At 43.3% G+C, this 26,432-nt stretch overlaps 1 protein-coding gene across 1 annotated transcript in view; it reads left to right on the top strand.

Moving 5' to 3' along the window:
* PMPCB (peptidase, mitochondrial processing subunit beta) overlaps positions 1–26,432 on the top strand; it is a 52,174-nt gene that overhangs the window by 23,312 nt on the left and 2,430 nt on the right. The window contains exons 10-12 of the mRNA XM_077471835.1: positions 438–523; positions 808–896; positions 21,793–21,868. Coding sequence (XP_077327961.1) covers positions 438–523; positions 808–896; positions 21,793–21,868 — 251 coding nt within the window. The remainder of the gene's footprint in view (positions 1–437; positions 524–807; positions 897–21,792; positions 21,869–26,432) is intronic.

Genomic DNA, 26,432 nt, shown 5'->3' on the forward strand with positions numbered 1-26,432 from the left:
TTTAAGCTGACATATAGGTATGGCAGTTTTTACATATGGGACCCGCTTTGAAGCTGGAAATCGCTGTAGTAGGTACCGCTGCTGACGTCACATTCTCCACCTCATCCAATCAAAGAACACCCTTTGCTTCTATTGAGAAAATGCAAAGGGTTCTCTGAATAGCACCCTTACTAAGTGAATGAACCCTTTCATTCAGTAGGTAGCAGAGCAGCCACTTGGCATGGGACCTGGAAGTTAACGGCAGGCGGATCCCAAAGCTATATGGCACATACATAGTTGCATTGGTCCAAGCTGGCGCAAACGTAGCAATCTGAAAATTTTCCGTACCTAAACTTCAATGTTAGGTTGCTGTAAATGATCAGGTAATGCAGGACTTGCATATGAGCTTTCAGCACACAATCACACTACACCTCTATAATGTATGCTTTTTGTTGTAGGATAAGGCTTTGCACAAGTGTTACAGAAGGTGAAGTTGCACGTGCCAAGAACTTGTTGAAAACCAACATGTTGCTTCAGCTAGATGGTATGTATCTTGCCTTATGTACTATAAGACTTCCAGCTGACTATCACAAGGTTCATGTAAACATTGATGGCATTTTTATAAATGTAGAAAGACTTAAATTATGATGTCTACTTTAGAGGGGAATTTACAAAACCTCTGACATTATAGTACAGGAATTTAAAATATTTAATACTTTTTATTTTTATTTTTTTCATTCAGGTATTTTAATGTCACTGGTAGCTGTTAGATGGAAGGTAACGTTTTATTTTGTCTCTGATCTGATTCAATGCTTTTTGTTTTTAAAGGTTCCACTCCTATCTGCGAGGATATAGGCAGGCAGATGTTGTGTTATAACCGAAGACTACCGTTACCTGAACTGGAAGCAAGGATAGATGTAAGTCTATGACTGCACCTTGGGACTAGCAGTACCTAAGTTAATATTTAAAAGCAGAACTCCAGTCAAAAATAAGGTGATAAAAAATGAATTCGCCATTTAAAAGTCAAAATAACAAAACCAGCTTCTGATGCACTAGTCAGTTTTAACCAAAGCTCTTCCCGTAGTACTTTATGCCACCAAATGTCCTCAGTCTGATTGCCAGCATCATGCAACCCACTTACTCTGAGCCCAGGTCATCATGTGCCCTCTCCCAGCCTGTGGCTGGACAGTAAAGGGAGAAGCAGCACAATGAGTTTATCTCTCTGTCACTCTCTTTTCCTCTCCTCTCAACAGGCTTCATGTGAACACACATTGATTGGCCCCTCATGCTGCTTCTTCCTTTCAAATTTCAGCCCTACTTTACAGGGCCTGCAAGAGGTTGTTGCCAGATCAAATTCAAATGGTTGCGCTGTTCGCTTTAAAAAAAAAAAAAAAAAAAAAAAAATTACTTTTAATGATGTTTTAAAGTAGGTTTGGCTGAACTTCTTCTTTCTAATGCTAAATCTACTCTCAGCCACACTCTAAGCCTAATCTATCTAGCCCTGTAATAAAACAAAATCCTTATACTTACGTTTTATGAAGATCGGTTCCGGTCTCCAGCGGCGCATGCTGTGTGCAGGAGAAAACCGACAATGGCTCGGAAGTGACGTCACCTATAGACTTAATATGTGGCTTCCGTTGGCTGCCTCTCCTGAACCCGCCTACACACTGAAGCCACCACTAACAACACAGCGTGGGACCGGACCAGAGCCACTGCAGAATAGGTAAGTATAACAATCCTCTTTACAGAACTGAATAGATTAGGTTTAGAATGTGGCTGAGGGTAGGTTTAGAGTTAGGTTTTGGCTGAACTTCTACTTTACTGATTACAGAGCTTCCCTAATTTTGAATATTTATATCTGCCTAGAGTTTAGCTTTAAAGCTTGCGGATATGTTGACATGTACAGTACAATACAGATAGTGTAAAGGTATATCATGGTAGAACTTTTCCTTTTGACTTATTAACCCTAAACAAACACACCCACCCACACACCCTTTATCGTATATCACAGGACACAGATCCATAGTAATTACTACATGGGATGTCCTATAGCAATGCTATTTCAGGGTGGGGGGGGACACGTAGGGTGCCGACAGACTTGAGGACCTATACTACTGATTGCAGCTCACTGTGCCCAAAGGCGATATCCTCGTGCCTTTTTACATCCACTTGATAAAATCTGGTGAACATATGGACTGAAGACCAGGTTGCGGCCTTACGGATCTGAGCCATGGAGGCCTGGTGATGCACTGCCCATGAAGCAATAACTGCTTTGGTAGAGTGCACCTTGACTTGAAAAGGTGAAATTCTACCCTTTAAACCATAGGCCTGAATTATAACTTGCCTAATCCATCTAGAAATAGTGGATTTAGATGCTGCCTGAACCTATCCTAGGACCTTCTGGCAGCACAAACAAGACGTCAGTTTTTCAAATCTGAGCAGTCGTCTTTTACCACTTAACGACCGCCGCATGCCATTGTACATCATCACAATGGCATGTACAGGCACAAGCACGTACATGTACGTGCTTGCCTTCCAGCGGGTGGGGTGTCCGATCGGACCCCCTTCCGCTGGATGCGGCGATCCGTTTCGCTTCAGGAGCTTCAGGATCCGGGATGAGGGGATGGCCGTTGGTTTCTGGCCATCCCCTCTCCATCGCTCCTGGCGAATGAGAAGCTTCCTCCCACTGTGTATTGTATACACAGGCAGGGAGGAAGTGATGTCATTCTCCTCGGGGCAGTCTTTTTGACCGGACTACGAGGAGAAGACTATAAAAGTGCACCAAACACTACACTGACACTAACACACAGGCACACAAAAACTCTGGTTAGTTAGTTTGCTTTTTATAGCATCAGGGCACCCACCATTTATTACCCAATAAAGGTTTAACCCCCTGATCACCCGGCGGGTGATATCAATTAGGTTTTAGGGTCAGGGTCTGCGTCGCCCCAGGCAGCGCTAGGTTAGTGCCAGTACCACTAACACCAACGCGCAAAGCATACACCTCCCGTAGTGGTATAGAATCTGAACAGATCAATATCTGATCTGATCAGATCTATACTAGCGTCCCCAGCAGTTTAGGGTTCCAAAAAAACGCATTGTTAGCGGGATCAGCCCAGATACCTGCTAGCACCTGCGTTTTGCCCCTCCGCCCAGCCCACCCAAGTGCAGTATCGATCGATCACTGTCACTTACAAAACACTAAACGCATAACTGCAGCGATCGCAGAGTCAGGCCTGATCCCTGCGATCGCTAACAGTTTTTTTTTTTTTTTTGGTAGCGTTTAATATTTAAATCCTGAAGGCAGTGCTTGGTTTTCGGGGTCCAGTACGTGGCTAGGCTCCCAAAAAGTCCCCCACATGTGGTATCCCCGTACTCGGGAGAAGCAGCAGAATTTATTTTGGGGTGTAATTTGACTTATGCCCATAGCATGTGTGAGCAATATATCATTTAGTGACAACTTTGTGCAAAAAAAAAAAACAAATTGTAATATTCCTGCAACTTGTGGCAAAATATAAAATATTTAATGGACTCAACATGCCTCTCAGTAAATAGCTTGGGGTGTCTACTTTCCAAAATGGGGTCATTTGGGGGGGTTTTGTGTTATTTTGGCATTTTATGGCCTTCAAAACTGTGATAGGTAGTGAGGAGTGAAATCAAAACTTTGCACCCTTAGAAATCCTGAAGGCAGTGATTGGTTTTCGGGGTGCCATACGCGGCTAGACTCCCAAAAAGTCCCACACATGTGGTATCCCCGTACTCAGGAGAAGCGGCAGAATATATTTTGGGGTACAATTCCACATATAACTATGGCATGTGTGAGCAATATATCATTTAGTGACAACTTTTTGTAAACTTTTTTTTTTTTTTTTTTTTTTTTTTGTGTCATTATTCAATCACTTGGGACAAAAAAAAAAATATTCAATGGGCTCAACATGCCTCTCAGCAATTTCCTTGGGGTGTCTACTTTTCAAAATGGGGTCATGGGGGGGGGGGTTTGTACTGCCCTGCCATTTTAGCACCTCAAGAAATGAGATGGGCAGTCATAAATTAAAAGCTGTGTAAATTCCAGAAAATGTACTCTAGTTTGTAGACGCTATAACTTTTGCGCAAACCAAAAAATATACGCTTATTGACATTTTTTTTTTTTTTACTAAAGACATGTGGCTGAATACATTTTGCCCTAAATGTATGACTAAAATTGAGTTTATTCGATTTTTCTTATAACAAAAAGTAGAAAATCTTTTTTTTCTCAAAATTTTCGGTCTTTCCATTTATATCGCAAAAAAATAAAAATCGCAGAGGCAATCAAATACCACCAAAAGAAAGCTCTATTTGTGGGAAGAAAAGGACGCAAATTTCGTTTGGGTACGACATTGCATGACCGCACAATTACCAGTTAAAGCAGTGCAGTGCGAAATTGTAAAAAGACCTCTGGTCCTTAGGCTGTTAATTGGTCCGGGACTGAAGTGGTTAAATAGACTTTGACCGATCTCACTACATCAAGACAATGTAGTGACTTTTCTTCCTTAGAAGATGGTTTTGGAAAAAACGATGGAAGAACAATATCTTGGTTTAGATGAAAGCCTGAAACCACCTTGGGCAGGAAACCTGAATGAGGATGCAACACAACCCTGTCTTCATGAATAATCAAATATGGCTCTTTACAGGAAACCCTCCTTCCTGAGGATATAGCAACTAGAAACGCTAAATTCCTAAGGGATTATGCTGAATCGGTTTACAAGGCTGTTTTTGCAACACTGACAAAACCAAGTTCAAGTCCCAAGGGTTCAAGGTAGATTTAACTGGTGGATTAATCCTCATTACCCCTTGCATAAAAACCTGGACCAAAGAATGCGAAGCAAGCGATCTTTGAAATAAGACCGATAAAGCTGAGACTTGGCCCTTAATGGTTCTTAAGGCCAGCTTCATCTCTACCGAGAACTGTAGAAAGGCAAGAATTCTGCCTATGCTGTACTTTCGAGGGTGCCAACCCTTGGACTCACACCAGGAAACATAAGTTTCCCAGACTCTATAATATGAATCTGGAAGCTGGCTTCCTTGCATTAATCAACAAGCTTTGGCTATACTTATCCTTTTTAAATAATAGCACAATAAACCATTTGATCACAGTTCCCAGTGTGTATTGTGTGGCAATCTGTCACTGTTTATTTTTTATTTTTTTCCACAAAGAATTTTTATTTTTTCAAAGTAACAGCAAGCAAATACAAGGCAATATTAAGACTTCAATCTGTACAGAGCACCATGAACGGCCAACATGACCTTACATATACTCGTTGTTAATAAGCCAAAGTTGTAACAATTAAACACAGCAAATTCCAGACAGTATGTTTCCAGTAATGGAACTGTAAACATTGTATCACTTAGGTACACGCCTTCATTCCAGCTTGCTCAAGGTAGCATTGCGCCCTACGTTTACTCCAAACTGTTGCGCCCATGATGTCAACGGCGCGCCAGTAACTCCTACCTGATAGCTAGGGGGGGGGGGGGGTCTGGGAGCTCCAACAAGATTCGGCAGGTCGTCCCAACGACTCCCAAATTTGAGTGATGCCCGCTGACAAGGTTCTCCAGCCCCACCTCCCTTGCCATGGACGCCATCAGTGATGCCTGTATGACCCCAGGGTGCGGTTAGTACCGCAGATGAGCTGGACAGGGAGAAGGGGAGGGTAGGGAAAGGATAGAGAGAAAGAAGGAAAGAAAAAAGGGGGAAGAGGGGGGTGGGTGGTGGTAGGAACGGAAAGAGGGGACCAGCTAGGACTTGGAGGGGAAAGACAATGAGCTAGGGGAAAGGGGGGAAGGCTTAGAGAAGCCCTTGGACGGGATGGGGGTGGGGTCCACCCACCAGCTACCCTCTCCGTCTCGATGAAGCAACCAAGGGGGAAGCAACAGTACACTCCAGAGCAGCAGCTATATCCAGATAGGCAGTGCCTTATGCACCGCCCACTGGGGGAATGCCAGTCGGGGAGAATCCCTCTTTCAAGGTGCTACTGTCTCTTAATTTTGCATCAAAGCAAGGTATCTTTGGGACGATTTGAAAGTCCGCCACGCCTCCCAGACTGCCGAAAAGCTGGAAATCCTGTCATGTGCCGTATGAATCCGCTCCTCCATTGCTTCTATATGGTTAATACGATGAAACCAGCTTTTAATCGAGGGGGGGGACATGGATCTTCAAAGTACCGGAATACAAAGCCTAGCAGCATTGGTCATATGCATCGCCAGAGACTTAAAATATTTCTTTTGGGGAATTTTAGATAGGTGTAGTAGATATTGCGCCGGGGTGAAATCTCAGAGATTACCTCATGGACTTCCCTCCAGTAAGGCTGAATCAAAGAGCATCCCCACCATATGTGGAGAAGGGTACCTGACTCCTGACCACATCGCCAACATTGATCAGAGACTGTCGGAAAGATTCTATAGAGCAGATCTGGGGTTTTGTACCATCTCATCTTTAGTTTATATCCATTTTCTTGTGTGTTTACATTGAGGGACCCTTTGTGAATGTAAAGGTGTATGCGGTCCCACTCTCCATCTGTAATCTCCCGATCCAGCACGGACCCCCAGAAGGCTCGATCTGAACTCTTGCCAGAATGCTGAGTCCCAAGCATGGATGCATACAAAGTTGAGATCACATGATTCTGGGGAGTCGTGCTGGAGCACAGGGCCTCAAATACAGTGGGCTTTGTCAAGTACCCCGGTCTCCTCCCCGGCTCATCTAAGAAATGCTTCAGCTGCATATAGGACCAGTACGGGAACGCCTTTGTGTTGGACAGCGTGGCCAAGTCGTGATGACTCAAAAATTTGCCCCTCCGAAAGAACTGTTTCGCTACCATCTCCGCAAATGGCCATTCCCGAGCTAAAAAGCTGGCAGATAATCCCGGGGGGAAATCAGGGTTTCCCCTAATAGGGGTGATCGGGCACTCCATGTGGGAAAGCGCTAGCGCCCTGCAGGCCCTGGTAAATTCTTGCAAGGTCGCCCCAACGAGGGTGCGCAGAGAGCTGAGGTCCCTTGGGTTGTTTGTTACACCAGGGAAGCGCTTGCAAGTCGTGACCTACAGTGAGCCTTTGTAGTTCTACCCAGTCTTTGCAACGCGAATGGATCTTCCAGTCAACTACCCTGGTCATGTGTACTGCCCAATAATAGCGTTTAACGTCTGGCAGGCCAATTCCTCCCTTAGCTTTAGGTAGAACCAGGGTCGCCCAACCGATATGAGCTGCTTTGGAGCCCCAGAGGAAGGATCTACATTCTCTTTTAAAGGCCGTGAAAAAAGGCCGGCGGTAGACGTATTTGGAGCGTTTGCATTTTATAAAGAAGTCGTGGAAGAACTGTCATTTTAAGGGCAGCCGCCCGCCCAAACCACGGTGGAGTCGGGACATCCTACCTCTATAGCTCTTGTTGTATATTTTTTTAGTTCAGGGAGAAAGTTCTTTTTCATAAAGGGAACTAAGCTTTCCAGGCAATTGTATACCCAGATATGTGATAGCATCTGACTTCCACTTAAAGGGAAAGTTGGCTTGGCATTGCTGGGCAAGACAATGTGGCAGGGAGACGTTCAGCGCAAACGATTTGGAGTAATTAATTTTAAGGTTGGCTATGCGTTTAAATTGCTCTAATATTGGCATCAAATTTGGTAGAGACATTAATGGGGATGTGAGGAAAAGCAAGATGTCATCCGCGAAGGCCGCGATCTTGTACTCCTTATGGCGCACCCTAATGCCCTTAATGCCCTTAATGTCCGGGTTGTGCCTGATGCAGCGTAAAAGGGGTTCCAGGGTGAGGATGTACAGGAGGGGAGAAAGAGGGCACCCTTGTCTGGTACCATTGCGGATGCGGAAGGCGTCCGACAGGTGGCCATTAACCTTGACCCTGGCCCTGGGGTTGGAATATAAAGCCCCAATAAAGGCACACATGGTGCTGCCCAGGCCCAGAGCCCTCCGCACCGCCTGCAAGTAGTCCCAGGCCACCCTGTCGAACGCATCCATTGCTAAAAAAAAACCTCCTGCTGGGTGGAGGTCAGCCAATGATGGAGGTTTAAAGCCTTGATCGTGTTGTCCCTCGCTTCCCTTCCCCAGACAAAGCCCACTTGGTCCTTCCCCACCCAGGCAGGAATGTAGAACGCCAGACGGTTTGCTATAATTTTCGCAAACAACTCAAGATCCACGTTTAACAGTGAAATTGGCCCATAATTCATGATATCCGTAGGGTCCTTGTTGTCTTTGGGTAACACTGTTATATACGCTTCTAAAAGCGTATCCGGGGGTTGGGGGGTCTTGGCTAATGTGTTAAAGGCTTTAAGGAATTGTGGCGCCAGCAGAGCAGTATAATTTTTATTTTTTTATTTCACTGTGTGCCATTATAAAAAAAGAAATGTGTATATATATATATATAGGTGGAACACCAGGGCTTGAGTGCAAGCTTTTTGGAGACTGCAAAACGTACTACAGGAGAGGGTGGGAGACTGCAGACATGGTAGAGGAGAGGGTCAGAGACTGAAGAGACATTGTACAAGTGTGTCCTAGCAGTGTGGAAAAACATTCATCACTGCACTATGTGTAAACAGGAGTTTACAAGATCTAACAAAATGGCAAAAAAAACAACTTTGCTAACAGTCAATTCTCAAGCATAAGAGGACAGTAAATGGTTAACAGGTCTGTGAAGCTCCCAGCCTGACCACCTAATTCCTTCAAAGATGCTTTGGAAAAGGTCAAACATCTCATGGATGGCTGACATGGAACTTTGGCACAAATGGCTCTATAGAAACAGCTGAAGTTGCAAAGTGTAATCATCTCTCACCTGTCCTGTCTGCAGTGTAAATAAAAACAAAGATAAGCAGCAGCGTGAGAGGATGGGGGATGGGGGGGGGGGGAGTCATCCTTTGATAACTGTGAGCACTGCCTATTCTACACACAGGACGGGAGAAAACGCTGATGATTGGATTGCTGCAGCTGGTGTTTGCCATTACCAGTGAGTCTGTGACATGTTTCACCATACCGTCTTCATACTCAGGTTTGTCAGATCCTCTCCATCCCACTCTGCTCTGGCCACTAGCATGGCCTGGTCAAATGTGGTGGGCTGGGTAATCTTGATTGGCTAAGGAGGTGGTGGGAGGCGGAGCAACTAGGCAGTCATGCCCTCCCACTCAGAAGAGCAGCGCTATTACACTGGTCTGTTCCTTTCCCTCCAGCACCTGAAAGCCAGTGGGAGGTAGAGGGGGAAAGCCGCACCCAGCTCTGCAATACCAACCGCCTGCCACACCATACTCCTTGCTGTCTGGGCCCCCCTATCAGCGGCCCTGCCGGAAGCCTGGGGAATGATGATGAGGAGGAAGAGGTGAGAAGAGGGTCAGCTGCGCCCCTAGGCGGCAGTGCGCCATAGAAGGCTGCCTAGTTCGCCTAGTGGAAGCACTGGTCCTGGTTATCTTTTTCGTCCTATTTCTAGAAGGTCATCCTCTTAAGCAGCTTCTGTAGCCATGTTGTCTGGGCCTAAGATCTGTTCTCCATTTACAAAGCCACTCCTTTCCACTGTTGAATTTGTGTCAGCCTGTGCACAATTAATGGGGCAATCTGCTTGCAGAAGCTCCAAAAGTGCTCTGGCACCTTCTACTACAGAACCTTTTTCTAACCTTCCTGGCCTTACTCTTTGAGTGCCTGAGACCCTATCGACACCCAGATTTAGAATTTGAGTCTGTAAAGCCTGCATCTGTATAAACTGTGAATGAGTTAGCCCCATATGACTCGGAGTGCTGTTTCCAAACTCGCTGATGCAACTATGCATCTAGGGGATCAACCTGCTTGTGCTATGGCAAAGACCTTCCCAGTACATGTAGTGCTTTATAAAAAATTTCTGTTAGGGCTGGGAGCATCCCATGCATTCCTGGCTTCATCTTAAAAGTGTGATTAAAGCATTTGTTAACCCAAATAAAAAAAAAAACATATCCTGTTCCCTTAAAGCATTTTATACAGCACAGTGCTTGTGCTGTCATTTGCCCCACCCTGTATTGCCTAAAAAAAAAAAAAAAAAAAACCTGGCTGATCCTGCCTGGCTTGACCATAATATATCAGGGCTGCTGAGTCCTGACACCGTGGTCAGCATACATGCCGCTGCAGCCCTGCTCTCCTCTCCCTCCAATCTTTGTGTCTTGTGGAACTCCTGGAGCAGATATCTAAAGCACTACACTTCAGTTGTGATAGCCTCTTAAAAGCATCAAAGTTTATATTTCAAATGTAGGTGATGTTTTTTCACATGGATATGGCACTTTGGCGCTACATACCTAGGACATAGAGGATTTGTTTAAAGAATGCCTTATTCAGTTACACTTTGGTCGTGCCTGACCCTTTTGGTTCTTGCACTATGCCTCTAAGTGTAGGAGATCTGTAGATGGAACAGAAGAAATCCTAAGCTTCATCTCCTACAGTTTCTCATAGGTGTTTTAGAGTCTGACACTTAATTCACAGACCTACACCAGAAATCTGCTGTTGAAAGTGCACCCCCCCCCCCCCTCCCTTTCCAGAGGTCTTTTTTTCTTTTGCCTGTCCTGTCAGGTCAAAGGCAGTTTATATCCCTTCAGCGTGGAAGCTCAGGACCCTCTCTGTAGCTGTGATCTCCATACCCGATCAGCCAGTTTGTCCAGTTGCCTTTCCTCGCTCATCTGGGCATTTGTGACCCAATGTACATAGACCCAAGTTGTTTGGGTTCCCTACATCCTGAATGTTGGTTACCCCCTTTCTCATCTGACTTTTGCTTTTACAAGGAGTCTGTTACCATTCAGGAGGAACATATAATATTTGTCAGTCATCGTCACAGGAACCTTTTGTTTTAAATATTGTTTATTTCGTTTTCCACATTTACAAAAAGAACAGTACAAAATATTCCTTATACATACTTTTAAAAATCACTTTGACTAACATTCATGTTATTTCAGTATTTTCAACATTCACATAAAAACAAACAGTAAAAAAAAATACACATTGGGTGCCCGACCGGATCGATCTTAAATATCCCAAGAGGGAAGAAGAAGAAGAAGAGGAGGGGAGAGAGGGAGGAAAAAAAAAAAAAACACACCCCCTCCCCCTCTCTTCATGTGTTTAAAATTATCCTTTTGTGATTTTATCTTACCCGTATTTATTACCCCTCCCACGTGACGCTTTTTCTTAATTCCAATTTGTGATTTGTGTAAGGTGGGGATTCCTCTCCTTCCATCCCCACTCCCTTCTACAAAAAAAAAAAAAAAAGAGACAAAAAACACACCAAACAAAAAAAAAAAAAAAAAAAAAACCCCGACAAACCCCCTAAAGGGCCCCTGAACAAGGGGTCCCCCCATCTCCTCCCCCACACAAAAAAAAAAAAAAAAAATACAAAAAGAAAAAAAAAAAAAAAAAAGGGGGGGAAAGGGATCCTTTCCCCTTCTCCTCCCTTCCTCCCTCCTCTCCTCCTCCCTCCTTTATAAAAAAAAATAAATAAATAAATAAAAAATTTATAAGGGGTTATGAAGTATATGCATCCTACCTCCCTCCCCTAGACGCCCCCTCCATCCCCCATAATTCCAAGATATATTGAGGATTTTCTAAATTCCATCCAGTTCCTCCAAGTCGCCTGGAATCTAGTTTCGGCTCCCCGTTGAAGGTATATTAGTTCTTCCATAATCCTCAATCTATCTATTTCCCTAAACCAATCTCTTATCTCTGGTGTTTCCTTTACTTTCCAGTATCTCGGGATCAGTACTTTCGCTGCGTTTAGCAAAAATGGAGTTAATGCTCTTCTATATTTTTCCCTAGGGCCCTCGGCCGCGTGAAACAAACATTTCCAGGGATCCAGTTCTATTTCCTTCCCATCGATCTCTTTAATTAAGCCCACCACCTTTTCCCAGTATAACTGGATTGCACTGCATTGCCACCATATATGGGCGTGGGTTCCCTCCCTCCCACACTCTCTCCAACAGAGGGGTGATAAGTCTTTGTTAATCTTATGCATTTTCGATGGAACATAATACCATCTAACCAATAATTTATAGTTCATTTCTTGGATCTTCGTATCTATTGAAGTGGAGTGGGTATAGTCTATAACTTTCCCTTTCAGTTTTTCTGGGATTGATTGATTCAATTCCCCTTCCCACCTCCCAAAAGCAGGTATCGCCTCATCCTCCATTAAAGATATTAAGGTCCTATATATCTTAGAGATCCCCTGTCTGCCCACTCCTCCTCGATCAATCAATTTCTCCCAAGGGTTTAAATTGTCACCAGAGCGGAGAGGTTTTGGAAGGGACTCAACAAAATGTTGGAGTTGTCTGTATCTCCATCCATCCCATGGTGTTCTTCCATATTTCTCTCGTATCTCCTCTAATGAGCATAAGCTATTTACTTTTAACACATCCCTTAACCTTAATATGTCCCTATGCCTCCACTTCTGGAACATTTTGTTTTCTTTCCCCGGAGGAAAATAGTTATTTCCTGACAGGGGCATTAGAGGGCTATTGTTATTTTGTCCTTCTGTACCTTTAAGTACCCCATCCCATGTTCTTAATGTTTCCATTGTAATCGGGGATATTCTTCTAGAGAGACCCCTAAACTTCATTGGAATCCAAATGGTCTGACTCAGGGCAACATTACTCATATTATCTTCCAGTGATACCCACTTTTTATATGGAGCATTGTAAACCCAATCCAAAATCCTCCTCATTACCGCTGCTGAATGATATTTTTGAAAATCTGGGAGAGATACCCCTCCCTTATCCTTAGGCCTATTCATTACCTTATAAGAAACGCGACTTCCTCTTTTGTTCCATATAAATTTCTGAATCAGGGATTTAATAATTTTAAAATAGGCCCCTGGGATATTTATCGGGAGGCTCTGAAAGATATATAGAGCCTTTGGCAGAATCATCATTTTAATTACGTTTATCCTGCCAAACCATGACAGTCTGTGTGCAGGGTAACCTTTAAGATCTTGTTTAATTTTATTTAAAAGAGGGAGATAATTATCTTGATATAAATCTGTAGCTGATGTCGATAAGTATATTCCTAAGTATTTCAGGCCCTTCTCTTTCCACACAAAGGGGAAAAGAGCTCTAAGTTCTCTTCTCTCCTCTGGGGGAGAATAGACATTTAATATCTCAGTTTTCTCTCTATTGATCTTAAAGTTCGAAACATTCCCGTATTCCCCCAGCTCCTGCAGAATCCTAGGAAGGGACTGTTTGGGATTCGTTATATAGAGCATAATATCATCTGCAAATGCAGATATCTTATGCTCATTCTCTGAAACTTTTATTCCCTCAATACCTTGGTTCGCTCTTATAGAAACCAAAAGAGGTTCTAAGGAGAATACAAAAAGTAAGGGAGATAGTGGGCATCCCTGACGTGTACCATTATAAAGCCCAAAAGAGTTTGATAGGGTCCCATTCACCTGAATCTGAGCTGTAGGGTTAGAGTATAAGGCCTCTATCCACCGCAGCATTCTTGGGCCTAAACCAAATTTATATAATGTCTGCAGCATGTATTCCCATTCTAACCTATCAAATGCCTTTTCCGCATCAACCGATAGGAAAAGGGAAGACTGCTTCTTCTTCTTCTTAACTTCCTGCATTAAGAGGGTTGTTCTCAGTATATTGTCCCTCGCCTCCCTTCCAGGTACAAAACCTGCCTGATCTCCTTCTATACAATCTGGCATATGTTGTTTCAGCCTCTCGGCTAAAATCCTTGCATACATTTTTACATCCTCATTAATCAGAGAAATAGGTCTAAAACTAGAGCACAATGTTGGATCTTTCCCTTCCTTTGCTAATATAGTTATAAAGGCCCCCAAAGCTTCCTTCCGTATCTCCCTTCCTTCCCCTATTGAGTTCATGTACTGATGAAAATAAGGTGTTAAAGATCCCAAAAACTTTTTAAAGTATAATGACGTGTATCCATCGGGCCCTGGGCTCTTCCCATTCTTACTATCCTTAATTGCTCTCTCTATTTCCTCCTTAGAGATATCCCTATCGAGCATACCAGCATCCACCTCTGCTATCCTCGGTAGATCTACCTTCCGGAGATATTGTTCAATTTTTTCCCTTCTCTTTTGTTTATCCTTGGGGTCCTGGTTTCCATTTACCTTATACAGTAGTTGGTAGTATTCTGAGAAGATGTTACTAATGTCTCTTGTTGCATATTTCATTACTCCCTTCTTATCTTTAATTTTTGCAATATAATTAAAATTTCTTCTAGGTTTAATTACCCCTGCCAGGATTCTCCCCGGTTTATTACCAAATTCATATTGTCTTTTAGCGGACTTTAAAAAGGCCTGCCTGGTTTCCTGTTCCAATATGTCTCTCAGTGCCTCCCTTTTTCCCATAAGTTCGTCCATTATTTTATGGTCATTTAACCCTTTATGTAACTGTTCCAACTCCTGGATTTCCTGTAAGATTAGTAATTTTTGCGTTGACCTTATTTTCCTCCTCTTAGCTGCTTCTGCTATCAATCTCCCTCTCATATATACCTTATGGGTCTCCCACAACACAGTTGGTGCAATATTTTCTACATTATTTTCTTTAAAAAATAAGTTCATATCTCTTTCCAAAGCTTCAAATATTTTATGGTCATGCAAGAGGGATTCATCCAACCTCCATACTCTTTGCCTAATCGGTATATCCTCCAGGTCCAAAACAGCCATAACTGGGGCATGATCGGAGAGAGTTATTGATTTTACTTCTACTTTCTTTAACCCCTCCAAAAGCTGATGGTCCAAGAGGATATAATCGATTCTTGAGTAAGAGTGATGTACCTGGGAGTAATATGTAAAATCCTTTCCCCCCGGATGCGCAATTCTCCACACCTCCACTAGTTGCTGTCGATGTAATTTTTGTTTAATTATCTTTAGGTATTTACCTTCTGAGCGTAGGGATGGGGGTTGGGCATCCAGGGTTGGATCAAATACAAAGTTAAAATCCCCTGCCATAATCACCCCCCCTTCCTTAAAACATTCTAATTTATTCAACACTTTCCCCAAGAAGGGACAGGGGAGATAATTAGGGCAGTAGATACAAGCCAACGTATACATTTTATTATAAATCAAGCCTTTGATAAATAGATATCTCCCTTCAGAATCCGATTCCATAGCCTTTAAAGTAAAAGGGGTATTTCTGTCAAACCCAATAGCAATTCCTCTTGCCCTTTTGCTAGAGGAATATCCGTGAAACCAGGTTGGATAATTTTTAGACTTCAGACCACTATTATGGGACCATTTAAAATGAGTTTCCTGTAGGAAAGCAATATTTGATGACCATTTTTTCAACTCCTGCAAAATCTGATATCTCTTATTGGGACTATTTAACCCTCTAACATTATATGTAACAATCTTCAACGGGGCCATCTTTCATGGAGATTGGTTATAGCCCACCCTAGACATTCCATCATGAAGTCAAAAACAAAAATAAACGTATATTTTTTACCTAGATCGATCCAGTCGGTATACCCTTCATTGATAAATGTGAAACAACAACATATTCTCCCCCCCCAATATTTTCCTCCCTCCCTTCCCACCCCCCCACCCTTTACACATTGAATATCAATGTTATCGTCCTCCAGGCTAGTGCCCATTTACTAGACCCCAGCCCTGGTTGGACCTTCCTTGAGGGAGTATAAGTGCCCGCGTGAGCCCCCGAGCCTCACCCCTCCTTGGGGGTGGTCTCGGGGGGGCACGCGGGCACTGCCCCGCCCCTGGCGCATACTTCCCCCCCCCATGCGAGCCTACTCAAAGTCATCCTTGCCTAGAACCTTTCTTTATTTTTTCCTTTTCTTTCCCTTTTCTTTCTCCTCTTTTTCCTTCTCTTCCCCCCTCTCCCCCTCCTCCCCTCCCCCTTCCCCTCTCCTCCCCCTTCCCTCCCCTTTACTATTCTTCCCCTAATCCTTCCCATTAACCTGTTATTATTTATTTACCCCACTATTTGCCTCTTCCACCCCCCTCTCCTCTCCCCTAATCCAGCGGAGGAGAAAGGGAGAGGAAAAAGAGGAAGAGAGGCCCTACACTCTATTCCAGGGTTGTTCTCTTAATTTCATCCAATCTAGGGGTTTTTTCTCCCAGTTTTCTAGATTAACACATGGTATATTCAGTTTATTGCAAAATTCTTTCAGGTCCTCTGGGAATCTTAAAATGGCTGATATCCCTTGGTTTTTAGCTATCAGACATGCGGGGAAACCCCATCTGTAAGTGATCTTCTTCTCTTGTAGTTGATTTATTAGGGGTTTCAATGCCCTTCTCCGGCTCAGTGTCTCTTGTGAGAGGTCAGAAAAGAAAAGCAACGTAGCTCCCTCATATTTAATAGTATCAGAGCTTCTTGCATCTTGCTGAATTTGTTGTTTTGTTTCGTATTGAGTAAACCTCACAATCACATCTCTCTCTATCTCAGGTCTTGGCTTCTCTTTTGTTTGAATTCTATGTATTCTATCAAAAGCTATATGGGATGTTACTTCTTTTTTCATTATTTTATTAAAGACTTCTCGAAGCACAGTCTCCAACTCAGTGTTTTTCACGTATTCTGGTAGGCCACGAATTCTTAAGTTATTGCGCTTGTTTCTGTTTTCCTGGTCTTCTAATTTATATCTAATATTTCTCATTTCTATCCAGTCCATATCCGCTCTTTTTTGTAATTCCGAAATAGCTTTTTTATGCTCTTCTAATTGTATTTCCGATTCTTCTACCCTTTTTAATACGTTTTGAATATCTGCCCGGGTTACCTTTAATTCTCCCTTGATCATCCCTTCCAGATGTGACATCATTTCTGCCATGTCCTGTTTAGTAGGGAGTGATTGGGGATTAATTCCTTCTTTTTCTGGTTCCCACATTTTTCCTGATTCTTTTTGTTGATGTCGTTCTTTCAAGCTTTTCTGTGGAGTTGTACCTTCCTCTGTATTAGGTTTTTTATTCATCTGTTTTTCACAGGAAGGTGATGTTCCCTCTCCCCTTTCAGCCTCCCTTTCTTCCCTCTGATCTACTCTGCCCTGGGCCATATAAGTTTTTATAGAGTTCCCTTTCCCACTCTCTGTTTGTCCTGCTTTGGCTCCCCTCCTTACCATGATCCTTTCTTACCCCCTTCCCCTTCGGTTTAATCTTTCAAGTTTATGCAACTAAGCATTAATATTATTTAACTCTGTTCCCGGCCTAATCTTCCCCAGATTATAGCTCCTCCTGGGGAGCAGGCACTCTTTCCTTGTTTATTCCTTTCTTCTTTTCCCCTTCCCTCTTCACTTCCCCCAATCTATTTGTGTACAAATCCGTCTTCAATTACAATACAATTACAGTACATCCTCATTATTATGCAATTTTTTATATAATTTTTCCAAAACTATATAATATATATATTATGTATCCAGAAAGGGGGATATAGAAGGGCTTTCCTTCCCCCTTTTCTTTTCTCCTTTTGAGTAAAGTGCATAAAGTGCAAAAAAAAAAAGGGGAAAAGATGCACACAGTGCAAAAAGTGTTAAAGGTAGTGAGGTTTGCCAAAAAAGTGCAAAAAACACAAAGTGTAGAGGTGCTAAAAAAAAAAAAAAAAAAAAAAAAAAGGGTAAAAAAAAAAAAAAAAAAAAAATTTTAATGAATAAATAAGTGCAATTAATGCAACAGGTGCCAAAAAAAAAAATAAAAGATAAAAAAAAAAAAAAGAAAAATAAAAAAAAAAGGGGAGGGAAAGGGGGGGGGGGAGGGGGGAGTCCAACTGCAAAAAAGTGCAAAATTGTCAAAGTGCATAGAGTGCCAAAATTACAAAAGAAGGGGAGATGGAATACTCCCGAGAGCAGGGATAGGGGGGGGGGGGAGGGGGGGTACTTATTATTTCTTAGTTTGTCTATTTTTTTTTTCCAAGATATTTTTTAGTCCAAACCCTATATCCTTTTTATTTACCCTCCAAAAAAAAAAGGGGGGGTTAGAAAAAAAAAAAAAAAAAAAAGGGGGGGGGGGGGGGGGTGCAAATAACAATGTGGGAGGGGGGAAAAGAGGCAAGTTGTTGTGTTAGGTATACTAAATGTATAAATGTATGCTCTAGTCCTAGTCTCTTAATCTTTGCACAGGAGGAGAAGTGATGTCCAGTAACTTTTGATTTCAGCTATATCAGAAGGAGAAAGGGAATTCCAGCACATATATCTTGATATCCATTCAACTTAATATCCAAAGTAAAATATCCGAAAAAAGACAAAAGAAAGAAAAAATGGGGGGGGGGGAAGGGGGAATTACAAAATACAGTCCAATAACTCCTCCAGGGTCACACTTTCTCTATTTATGGTTAATTTGATGGTATTAATTTTTTTTTTTCAAATAGGGTCCATATTTCAGGTTCCCCCAAAACTCTATCGTGTTTTCTCAAGTATCATATCGTCCAAAACCTTCGTTCAGTCTATTGAGATAAATATTTTGTCTGGGGCAGTCCACTCCACTTCAACCATACGATCGGATTCTCCTCTCAGCCCCCGTGCATCAGCCAGATCATAGGTCTTTCATCCAGTTTGATATTTTAAAGGGGCTAGCATAAACTGGTCTCTATAACCATCAAAGACCCAAGGCAGTTCCTTGAAGGGAAAATCCAATATAACAGTCCTCTCAAAGCAGCCCGCAGGACATGGAGGGACAGGGGGGAGAGAAATTTCAGTTTAACAGTCTATCACTCTGCATAGCCACGAGATTACAGCCGCTCTCTCTTTCTTACCCCCTCCAGAGCCCCCTCGCCGTCAGCCGCATCAGCGTCCTCTCGGTGTCTCGGGATCTCCACACTCCGCTCTCTCTCTAGGAGGAGGTCTCTGCAAACAATCGCCTCCGCAGTCAGTGAACCATGTCCTGGGTCTAAGGCTCCAGGAGCGGACTTCCGCTGATCTCCTTCACTCCTTCTCCCCACTCGTCCGGATCTAACAAGCTCCTTATCGTGAGGGGGAACGTAGATTTCTGTATCTGGCTCCACCGACGGCAGGATACTTGAGCTCCCCCACGATCGTTGCTTCAATTACTCAATGGCTAAGCATGTGTATAAGCTTAGGCATAGGCATAGGTAGTATCGGTAGTTAAGACAGCATGCTTTTCAGCTCGCCGGGGAGGTGCGCCTTCGGCTACGGCGTTCAGCTAGTAAGTGGCGCCATCTTCTGTAGCTCCACCTCCCTCCAGATTGGGTGGACAGGAACCTTTTAAGGTAATATTCATCATCCTTCATTTTCTTGTATTCTCTCCCAGAAAAACGGACTACGTTGGGGTCTCATGTGGTTATATTTTGTCACCACAGTTTAGCATATCGTATTTTCTTTAGCTTCCTCTCGCTGAAACTTTTTAAGGCCAGTCAGCTACTGGGCTTTGAACACTTTGAGGACCTCTTTCCTTACATTCCTTGTAAAATTGTCCAACATCTTTTGATCTTTGGCTGCCTTGTGTTGTGTTTTTTTTTTTCTCAGATACCCTTTGGAACATAGATCAAGAAAAACTTGGCAATATCTCCCTTTGTGAAATATTACTACTCAACCCATTTGAAGAATCTTCATTTTGGAGCAGTAATCTATCTCATCTTTCCAGCCTTAAAGCAGAGGTCCACCCCAAAATGGACCTTCCGCTCATCGGATTCCTCCCCCCCTCCGGCGCCACAATTGGCACCTTTCAGGGGGGAGGGGGGGTGCAGTTACCCTTTCCCCAAGTGCCCGCCCCCTTCCGCAAGTACCCCGCTGCCTGCTGGGAAACACACAGATCACAGAGGCAGCGGGGACCGTCCTCATTGCGCAGCGCGGCTCGCGCATGCGCAGTAGGGAACTGGGAAATGAAGCCGAAAGGCTCCATTTCCTGATTCCCATACCCAAGATGGCGGCGGCAGCACTCGAGTGTGGATCTAGAGATCGGCTTCGGGTGCCGACATCGCGGGCGCGCTGGACAGGTAAGTGTCACTATTTTAAAAGTCAGCAGCTGCAGTATTTGTAGCTGCTGACTTTAAAAAAAAAAAAAAAAAAAAACGCGGAGTCCCGGCGGACTCCCGCTTTAAGGCTTGATTCACACTAGCGTGTTTTTTTTATGCATTTTGCAGAAATGCAAGGACATTTAACATGGGTTTCTATGGAGCATGTTCACATCAATGCAGTTTTGTGCCTCTGCGTCTTTGGAAAGGGTCGGGGACTTTTTTCATGCAAAATGCAGCGTTTTGCATGTAATAGAAGTCAATGGACCTGCATCAAAAACGCAAGTACCGTGATTTTGCCACGATTTGCGTTTTTTTTTTTTTTCACTGTATATATCCGGTTGCTAAGCAACCACAGTGTAAAAAAAAACGTGGCAAAATCGTGGTAAAAACGCGTGTCCAAAAACGCGGCAAGCACCGCAAAAAGCACTGCAAAAACGCTCAAAAGCAACATGCATAGATGTGAATTGAGCCTTAGTCTTGGTTACTATTGCTGGCTTGCAGTTTCTTCTCTCTCTCCATCTTTGATTCCCTTATTTGGCTGTAGCTTACTCGTGATTATGCAGCACAGACCATTTCTGTGTTTTGGGGATTTTTTTTCCCCTTGGTCATTCCTTGTTATGACCTTTTTTCTATTTTTGCTATTCTATTGCAACCCCTGCTTCCTCCTGAGAAAGTATCAGAACTCCCCTTTTTCAACTGGGTGAGACCTAAAGGTGTGTTTTTTTTTTTTTTTTTTTCTCTCCACTCTAATCACTAAGGGGTCCACCTCTGTGTGTTCTCCCCTTTCTTCCATGGAACTGTACTGTGGATATAGAGAGAGATGCGCATATCTACCAAAAAACAGTATAAGCGAAAAAGTTTCAGAGGCTATCCCTTCGCCACTGGCACAGGCTTTTTGGTAGTTATATTGGGGGTTAAAGGATAAAGGAGGTTAAAGCATTAACTAAAGGTTGTGTTTTTTTTTTTTTTTTTATTAAATTGGCAAACATGTTATACTTATCTGCTCTGTGTAATGGCATGGCCAAGAGCAGCCCAGGACCTCCTCTTCTGGGGTCCCCCGCTGGCTGATTCTGCTCCCCCCCCCTCTTATTTTTTTCCATCCTCAAAGCAAGCTGTGGGCTCGTTACCTAGCCAGGCTGTGTGTGTGCGCGCACGTTTGGTAGCTCGGGCCCTGCACCCTCTCTGTGTTTTGATTGGCAGCAGTAGCTGATAATGGCTCCTACTACTGCCGCCAAAATATCCAGAGAGAAGAGTGCTGCTGCTCTCGGGTAGATAATGTAAAAAAACCTTTGGAACCACTTCAACCATAAAATATTTATTTTGGAGTTCATTGAGGGACACGGGTACCATCCCTGTGTTAGCAACCAGTGCCTAAGGTAAATAACAAATCATTTGAGAACTAAACAATTTCCCTTTTTATACAGTGCACTCCAAGTTGTAGAAACATCTCAAGGATAATCAGTGGAAACAGAATGGACCTGAGCTCAATTTTGACTGTCATGGCAAAGGCTGTGAATACTTCCATATAAATTTTTTTTATAAAGATTTCAAACTTTTTCCACATTGTCATTATGGGGTATTCTTTGTAGAATTGTGAGGAAGATAATCCATTTTGGAATAAGACTAACAAAAATGTGGAAAAAGTGAAGCACTGTGAATGCTTTCCAGGTGCACTGTTTAGTAAGTCTAAAGAAAATATAACCCCTTCATTGATTTTATACTGGTACAGTTGTAGTCCTTCCCTTATTCCAAATAGCCCTGCCCATTGTAAATCGACCAGGTAAGTACACAATGCAGATGGCAATGGCTTTTAGAAATTACTTGGACAAGTAAAAGATCAGACAACTTTAATGCTTTTCCTGTGCTATTTAGCTAAAAGTATTTTCATTTTTGCCCTCAGCTGATCGATGCTCAGACAATAAGAGATGTGTGCACCAAATATATTTACGATAAAAGTCCAGCAATCGCTGCTGTTGGTAAGTATTTAAAGATAATATACTTTTACTGTTGGCACTATTTTTTTTAAATTCCTGATTTAAAATGGATGATGACTAATTCCACACAAAGCTAATATTTATAATGGGGGGTAGTTAATTATTGAGTAGCTTGCTGTTCCCTGGCATGCTTAAATTAACCTGTTCCCTAAGATATATGGTTGATGATGCTGCACAGATACTTGTCAAAATTTTCTTAGCTGAAGTACAAACTCTCTCTCTCTGCACTCAGTAATATTGTCAGCAGACTATCGCTGGATCAGGAACAGTTGAATGCAAGACTAGCTGGGAAACTGCAAACTACAAATTATCATATTTGAATAATTTATATATTTCAGAAAACACTGCAATGGATTGCCATTACTAAGTTAAAGGATGGAATGCTCAGATAAAAATTCCTTGTAATGTTTGAACATAGATAATGGATGCCTTGTGGAGGGGTAGATGCGTAAATGCTTCAGGGAAATCTTTTTACTGCTATCTGAGATCTAGGAAACTGTAGTGTAACATAAGCCATACCATCAGAAAAGTATCCTTGGTGAAACTGGCCTTTGCTGTCCTGTATTTTATAGTGCATGCTAGGTGAGAATGTGTAGGTAGAATTAAGAATTTTTGTTTACCTTTTAAACCTTTTCTTGGAGAACATCACAGGTGTTTTTGCATATTCATGACTATGGGTTATCCACTCTGATGCTGCTTTTCATTTAGTCCATTATAATAAGTCATTATCAGACTATAGCCACTGTAATCAGCCCAAATTGCATATTACTTGCTGTTTAAAGAAACTTTAAAAAACTTGTTTCCAGGGGTTAGGCAGCGCCATCTTAAGTATTGTTTTCTGAGTCCACAGTGGAGTGTATTTCCACCCTGTACTGTTAACCAAGCCTCCTTCTCACTCCAACGTTTCTATGGCAACCCTGTTCATAGCTGACTTGTTTATTTCATAGTATTTACTTGTGCCGATGTCTAATGTTTCCTTTTGTCAGACTTGTCAGCTTCAGCTGATAAGACTGCAGTAATGGCCAAGTTTAGACTGTGTCATGTCACATGGTGTGTAGGAGGAAGCTCTCAGTGATTAGCAGAGTTCAGTGTTGTGCCATAGGAAGTCCTGGTAACAGATAGATATGACATAGAGTGTGCCTTAAATCAGGGGAGATCTGGGCATGCTCAGTGAATTCATTCTACAGAACAACAATACTAAGCAAGTAAGGAGATCTCTACAAGCAGTGTTCATTAGGGTTTTTTATGTCGATTTACATGGGACAAAGTTGTGGGGGGGGAAAGGCATAACCCCTCCCAGCTCAGCCTCAGGTTTAAAATGAGCAATGTAGACCACAGACAAAAAAAGGAGGTATCACTGTGTCCTGGAATGTACTCAAAATAATAAAAAAAAAAAAAAAAAAAAATCCTAATTCCAGATTTGTACATCAATGAATACAGGCCATCTTCCTATTAATGACTACTTCGGATGTTGAAAGGCACTTACCCACCCCTCATGTTAAAGAGAACCACAAACAAACTGCACATTTGAATAAACCCCAATGCAAAGCCTTTTGTCTAGAATTGGCATCCACCTAATAAAAAAAAAAAAAAAAAAAAAAAAAAAAGAGAAGAGGAGAAGAATTTCTCATCCACGGGTGTTGACCAAATAGCTTCAGTGGTGTGAAGACCTTCTCCAGATGAGCCCAAGGGGCATGCATAAGTTCCTGCAAATAATGATACACAGGCAAATATTTGTAGGCTGATCCCAGGACCCAAGTCCAGTGACTTTGGGAAAAGAGGACTCTGGAATAGCAACTTTAGCTGTATTTGTACTGTGCCAACCAGAAAGCCTGTGGGTTGTCTTTTTTTTTTTTGTATTGAACTCTGGACAAAGAATATTGAGAATCCACTGGGCGAGTCCTCTCAAAGACAGAGGATGTTCTTCCAATACCTCATCCTCCTGCAAAAGGGAGGGAAGGGGGAGTGCCCGCTCTTGCATACCATGTGGTCCAACCTAGAATCCCTGAGAGCTGTTCACACAAACCAGAAATGGCAGCTCTCTAGCCAGAAAGGAACTGGAAGAAGAATGGGCCCCTTAAACAGTGGAAAGACCAGAGAAAAGTAGCAATTCAGCACCAAGCTGATCTTTAGGGGAACTATTGTAGGGTGAACTATGCAGGGGTGTTCATCCTACCCGATAGAGTGATTTAGGAGCCCACATCATCCTCTCAATCATAGCACTACGGTCTGATGCTGCCTCTTCCAAACACTGCTTTGGTAGTATAGCACTTCATTGGCGATACAGAGCAATGGCCTGATAACCAGAGAAAAAGCACTGGCCAGCACAGCAGGCGAATTACCCACAGGGACACTCGCAATCCAGCTGCTGGATGTTGTAAAGCTCAAACTTCACCTATTACAGCACAAAACTGAGACTTCACTGAGTTTAGTGGTTATGCTTGGGCGGGCCAACCTGTCTTTTCTGCAGTTAGAGTGACAAAGCTCAAACAGAAGTTTGAGCTGTTAGTGAAAAAAAAAAAACTCCATTCTCCTAGAATACTAGCAAAAAACTTGGCATGATGGCAGTAGGCATAGCCTTTCTTCTAATCCTTCAGTGCTACTTTGAGCACCCCAGACCTATTCACTTCAATAGAAAGTCTGCCTGCATGCTGGAAACTTCAGCTCTGGGTTAATTGACACATCTCACATGTGCATTTTTGTGTTAGAAAATTACTTTAAAGTGGAACTTCCTCTCATCGGAACCCCCCCCCCCCCCCCCGGTGCCACAATTTGCACCTTTCAGGGAGGTACAGATATCTGTAAAATACAGGCATCTGCACCCACTTCCAGGCATAGATATCTGCAGAATCTGTGGGTATTTACGCCACTTCCTGCAGGAAAACACGGATCCTAGAGATGGCAGGCACCGTCCATATTGTGCAGCACGACTCGCGCATGCGCAGTAGGGAACAGGGCAGTGAAGCCACTTCCCGATTGCCATACCCAAGATGGCAGCAACACCCGAGAGCCGATGGATACGCTGGACGGGTAAGTGTCCATATTTTAAAAGTCAGCAGCTGCAGTATTTGTAGCTGTTGTAGCCAAGCTATGGTACTTGAAAATCTCTATAGAAAACGCTTTATAAAGTCTTACCAGTTTAGCGTGGTACATGAGGCCTAGTGTGAACACCGTTTGCATTTGTATGGGAGACGTTAAGTTTTTTTTTTTTTTTTTTTTTATTTATAACGTTATTGCTAATCACAAGGAATGAACAACATCCCTTGTGATATCATGGGTAGTGACTGGTGTTCTTTACTGAGAGATCTGGGGTCTATTAGACATTAGTTTGATCCAATGCTTTCACCAGCTAGTAAAGGCCCATTTTTAGCTGAAAATAGACAGAAAATACTCTTAATTTCTTAGACCATAAAGATAATCAGGGATGTTCCAGTTTAGTAATTTCTATGGTCAGCCAGCATTGGTCTCAGCCATGCCCGCCCCCGCCCCCCCCCCCAAAACCCCCTCCTGCTGCCTGTAAAAGCGATCCAGCAGCTAATTATTCACTAGGATCACTTTTACATTACATTCCATTGCCAACTGGAAATGGACACCCTGGATGATGGCAGTAGCTGCAGGCATCATCCTGGTAAAACCCCTTTGACCAGATGCTTAAAAGAAAAAATGCCAGGCATGATTTTATTACCTTGTGTGGACCTGAAAGGTTAACTTTAACCACTTCCCGACCGCCGCACGACGATGTACGTCGACAGAATGGCACGGGCAGGCATAAGGGCTTACATGTACGTCCTTGCCTGCCCGCCGGGGGCCCGATCGGGCCCCCGCCCGGTGCCTGCGGCGGTCGGTATTAGTTCGGGAGCGATCCCGGACGAGGGGACGGCCATTCATTCATGGCCACCCCCTCGCGATCGCTCCCGACGAATGAAAATGTCCCGTGACATCATTTCCTCTCCTGTAATGTAAACACAGGAGAGGAAGTGATGTATTCTCTCCTCCGTGTCGGTATTTTTCGTTCCGGCACCAAGGAGAGAGGTTCGGTGAGTTGCACCAACACACCACACATACAGTAGAACATGCCAGGCACACTCACACCCCCCCTTTACCCCCCAATTACCCCTGCCCCCCCCAGTCACAGTGACACCAATTGCTTTTTTTTTTTTGCATTGGTGTCATTTGTGACTGTAATAACTGTTAGGGCAGTTAGGGTTAGCCCCCTTTAGTTCTAATGTGCCCCCCTAACCCCCCCAATAAAGGTTTAACCCCGTGATCACCCCCCGTCGCCAGTGTCACTAAGGCTGGGTTCACATTGCAGCGGTTTATGAGAACGAATGTGATTCGCACCGCACTGCAGTGCAAATCACATCCGATCTCTGTGCGATTCGAGTTCAGCCATACAGATAGTATGGCTGAATTCGTGTCGCACCCGCCGCAAATTCGCACGGGACCCTTTTTTTTGGCCCGCAGCAGAATCGGATCGCATGGGTGTTCACACCATGCGATCAGAGTTTGCAGATCGCACTGCGATATGCGAACTGATCTGGGGGTG

The sequence above is a fragment of the Lithobates pipiens genome, unplaced genomic scaffold (assembly GCF_037356315.1).
Source record: "Lithobates pipiens isolate NorthernLeopardFrog02 unplaced genomic scaffold, aLitPip1_a1.2 Scaffold_8, whole genome shotgun sequence".
Classification (NCBI taxonomy): Eukaryota; Metazoa; Chordata; class Amphibia; order Anura; family Ranidae; genus Lithobates; species Lithobates pipiens.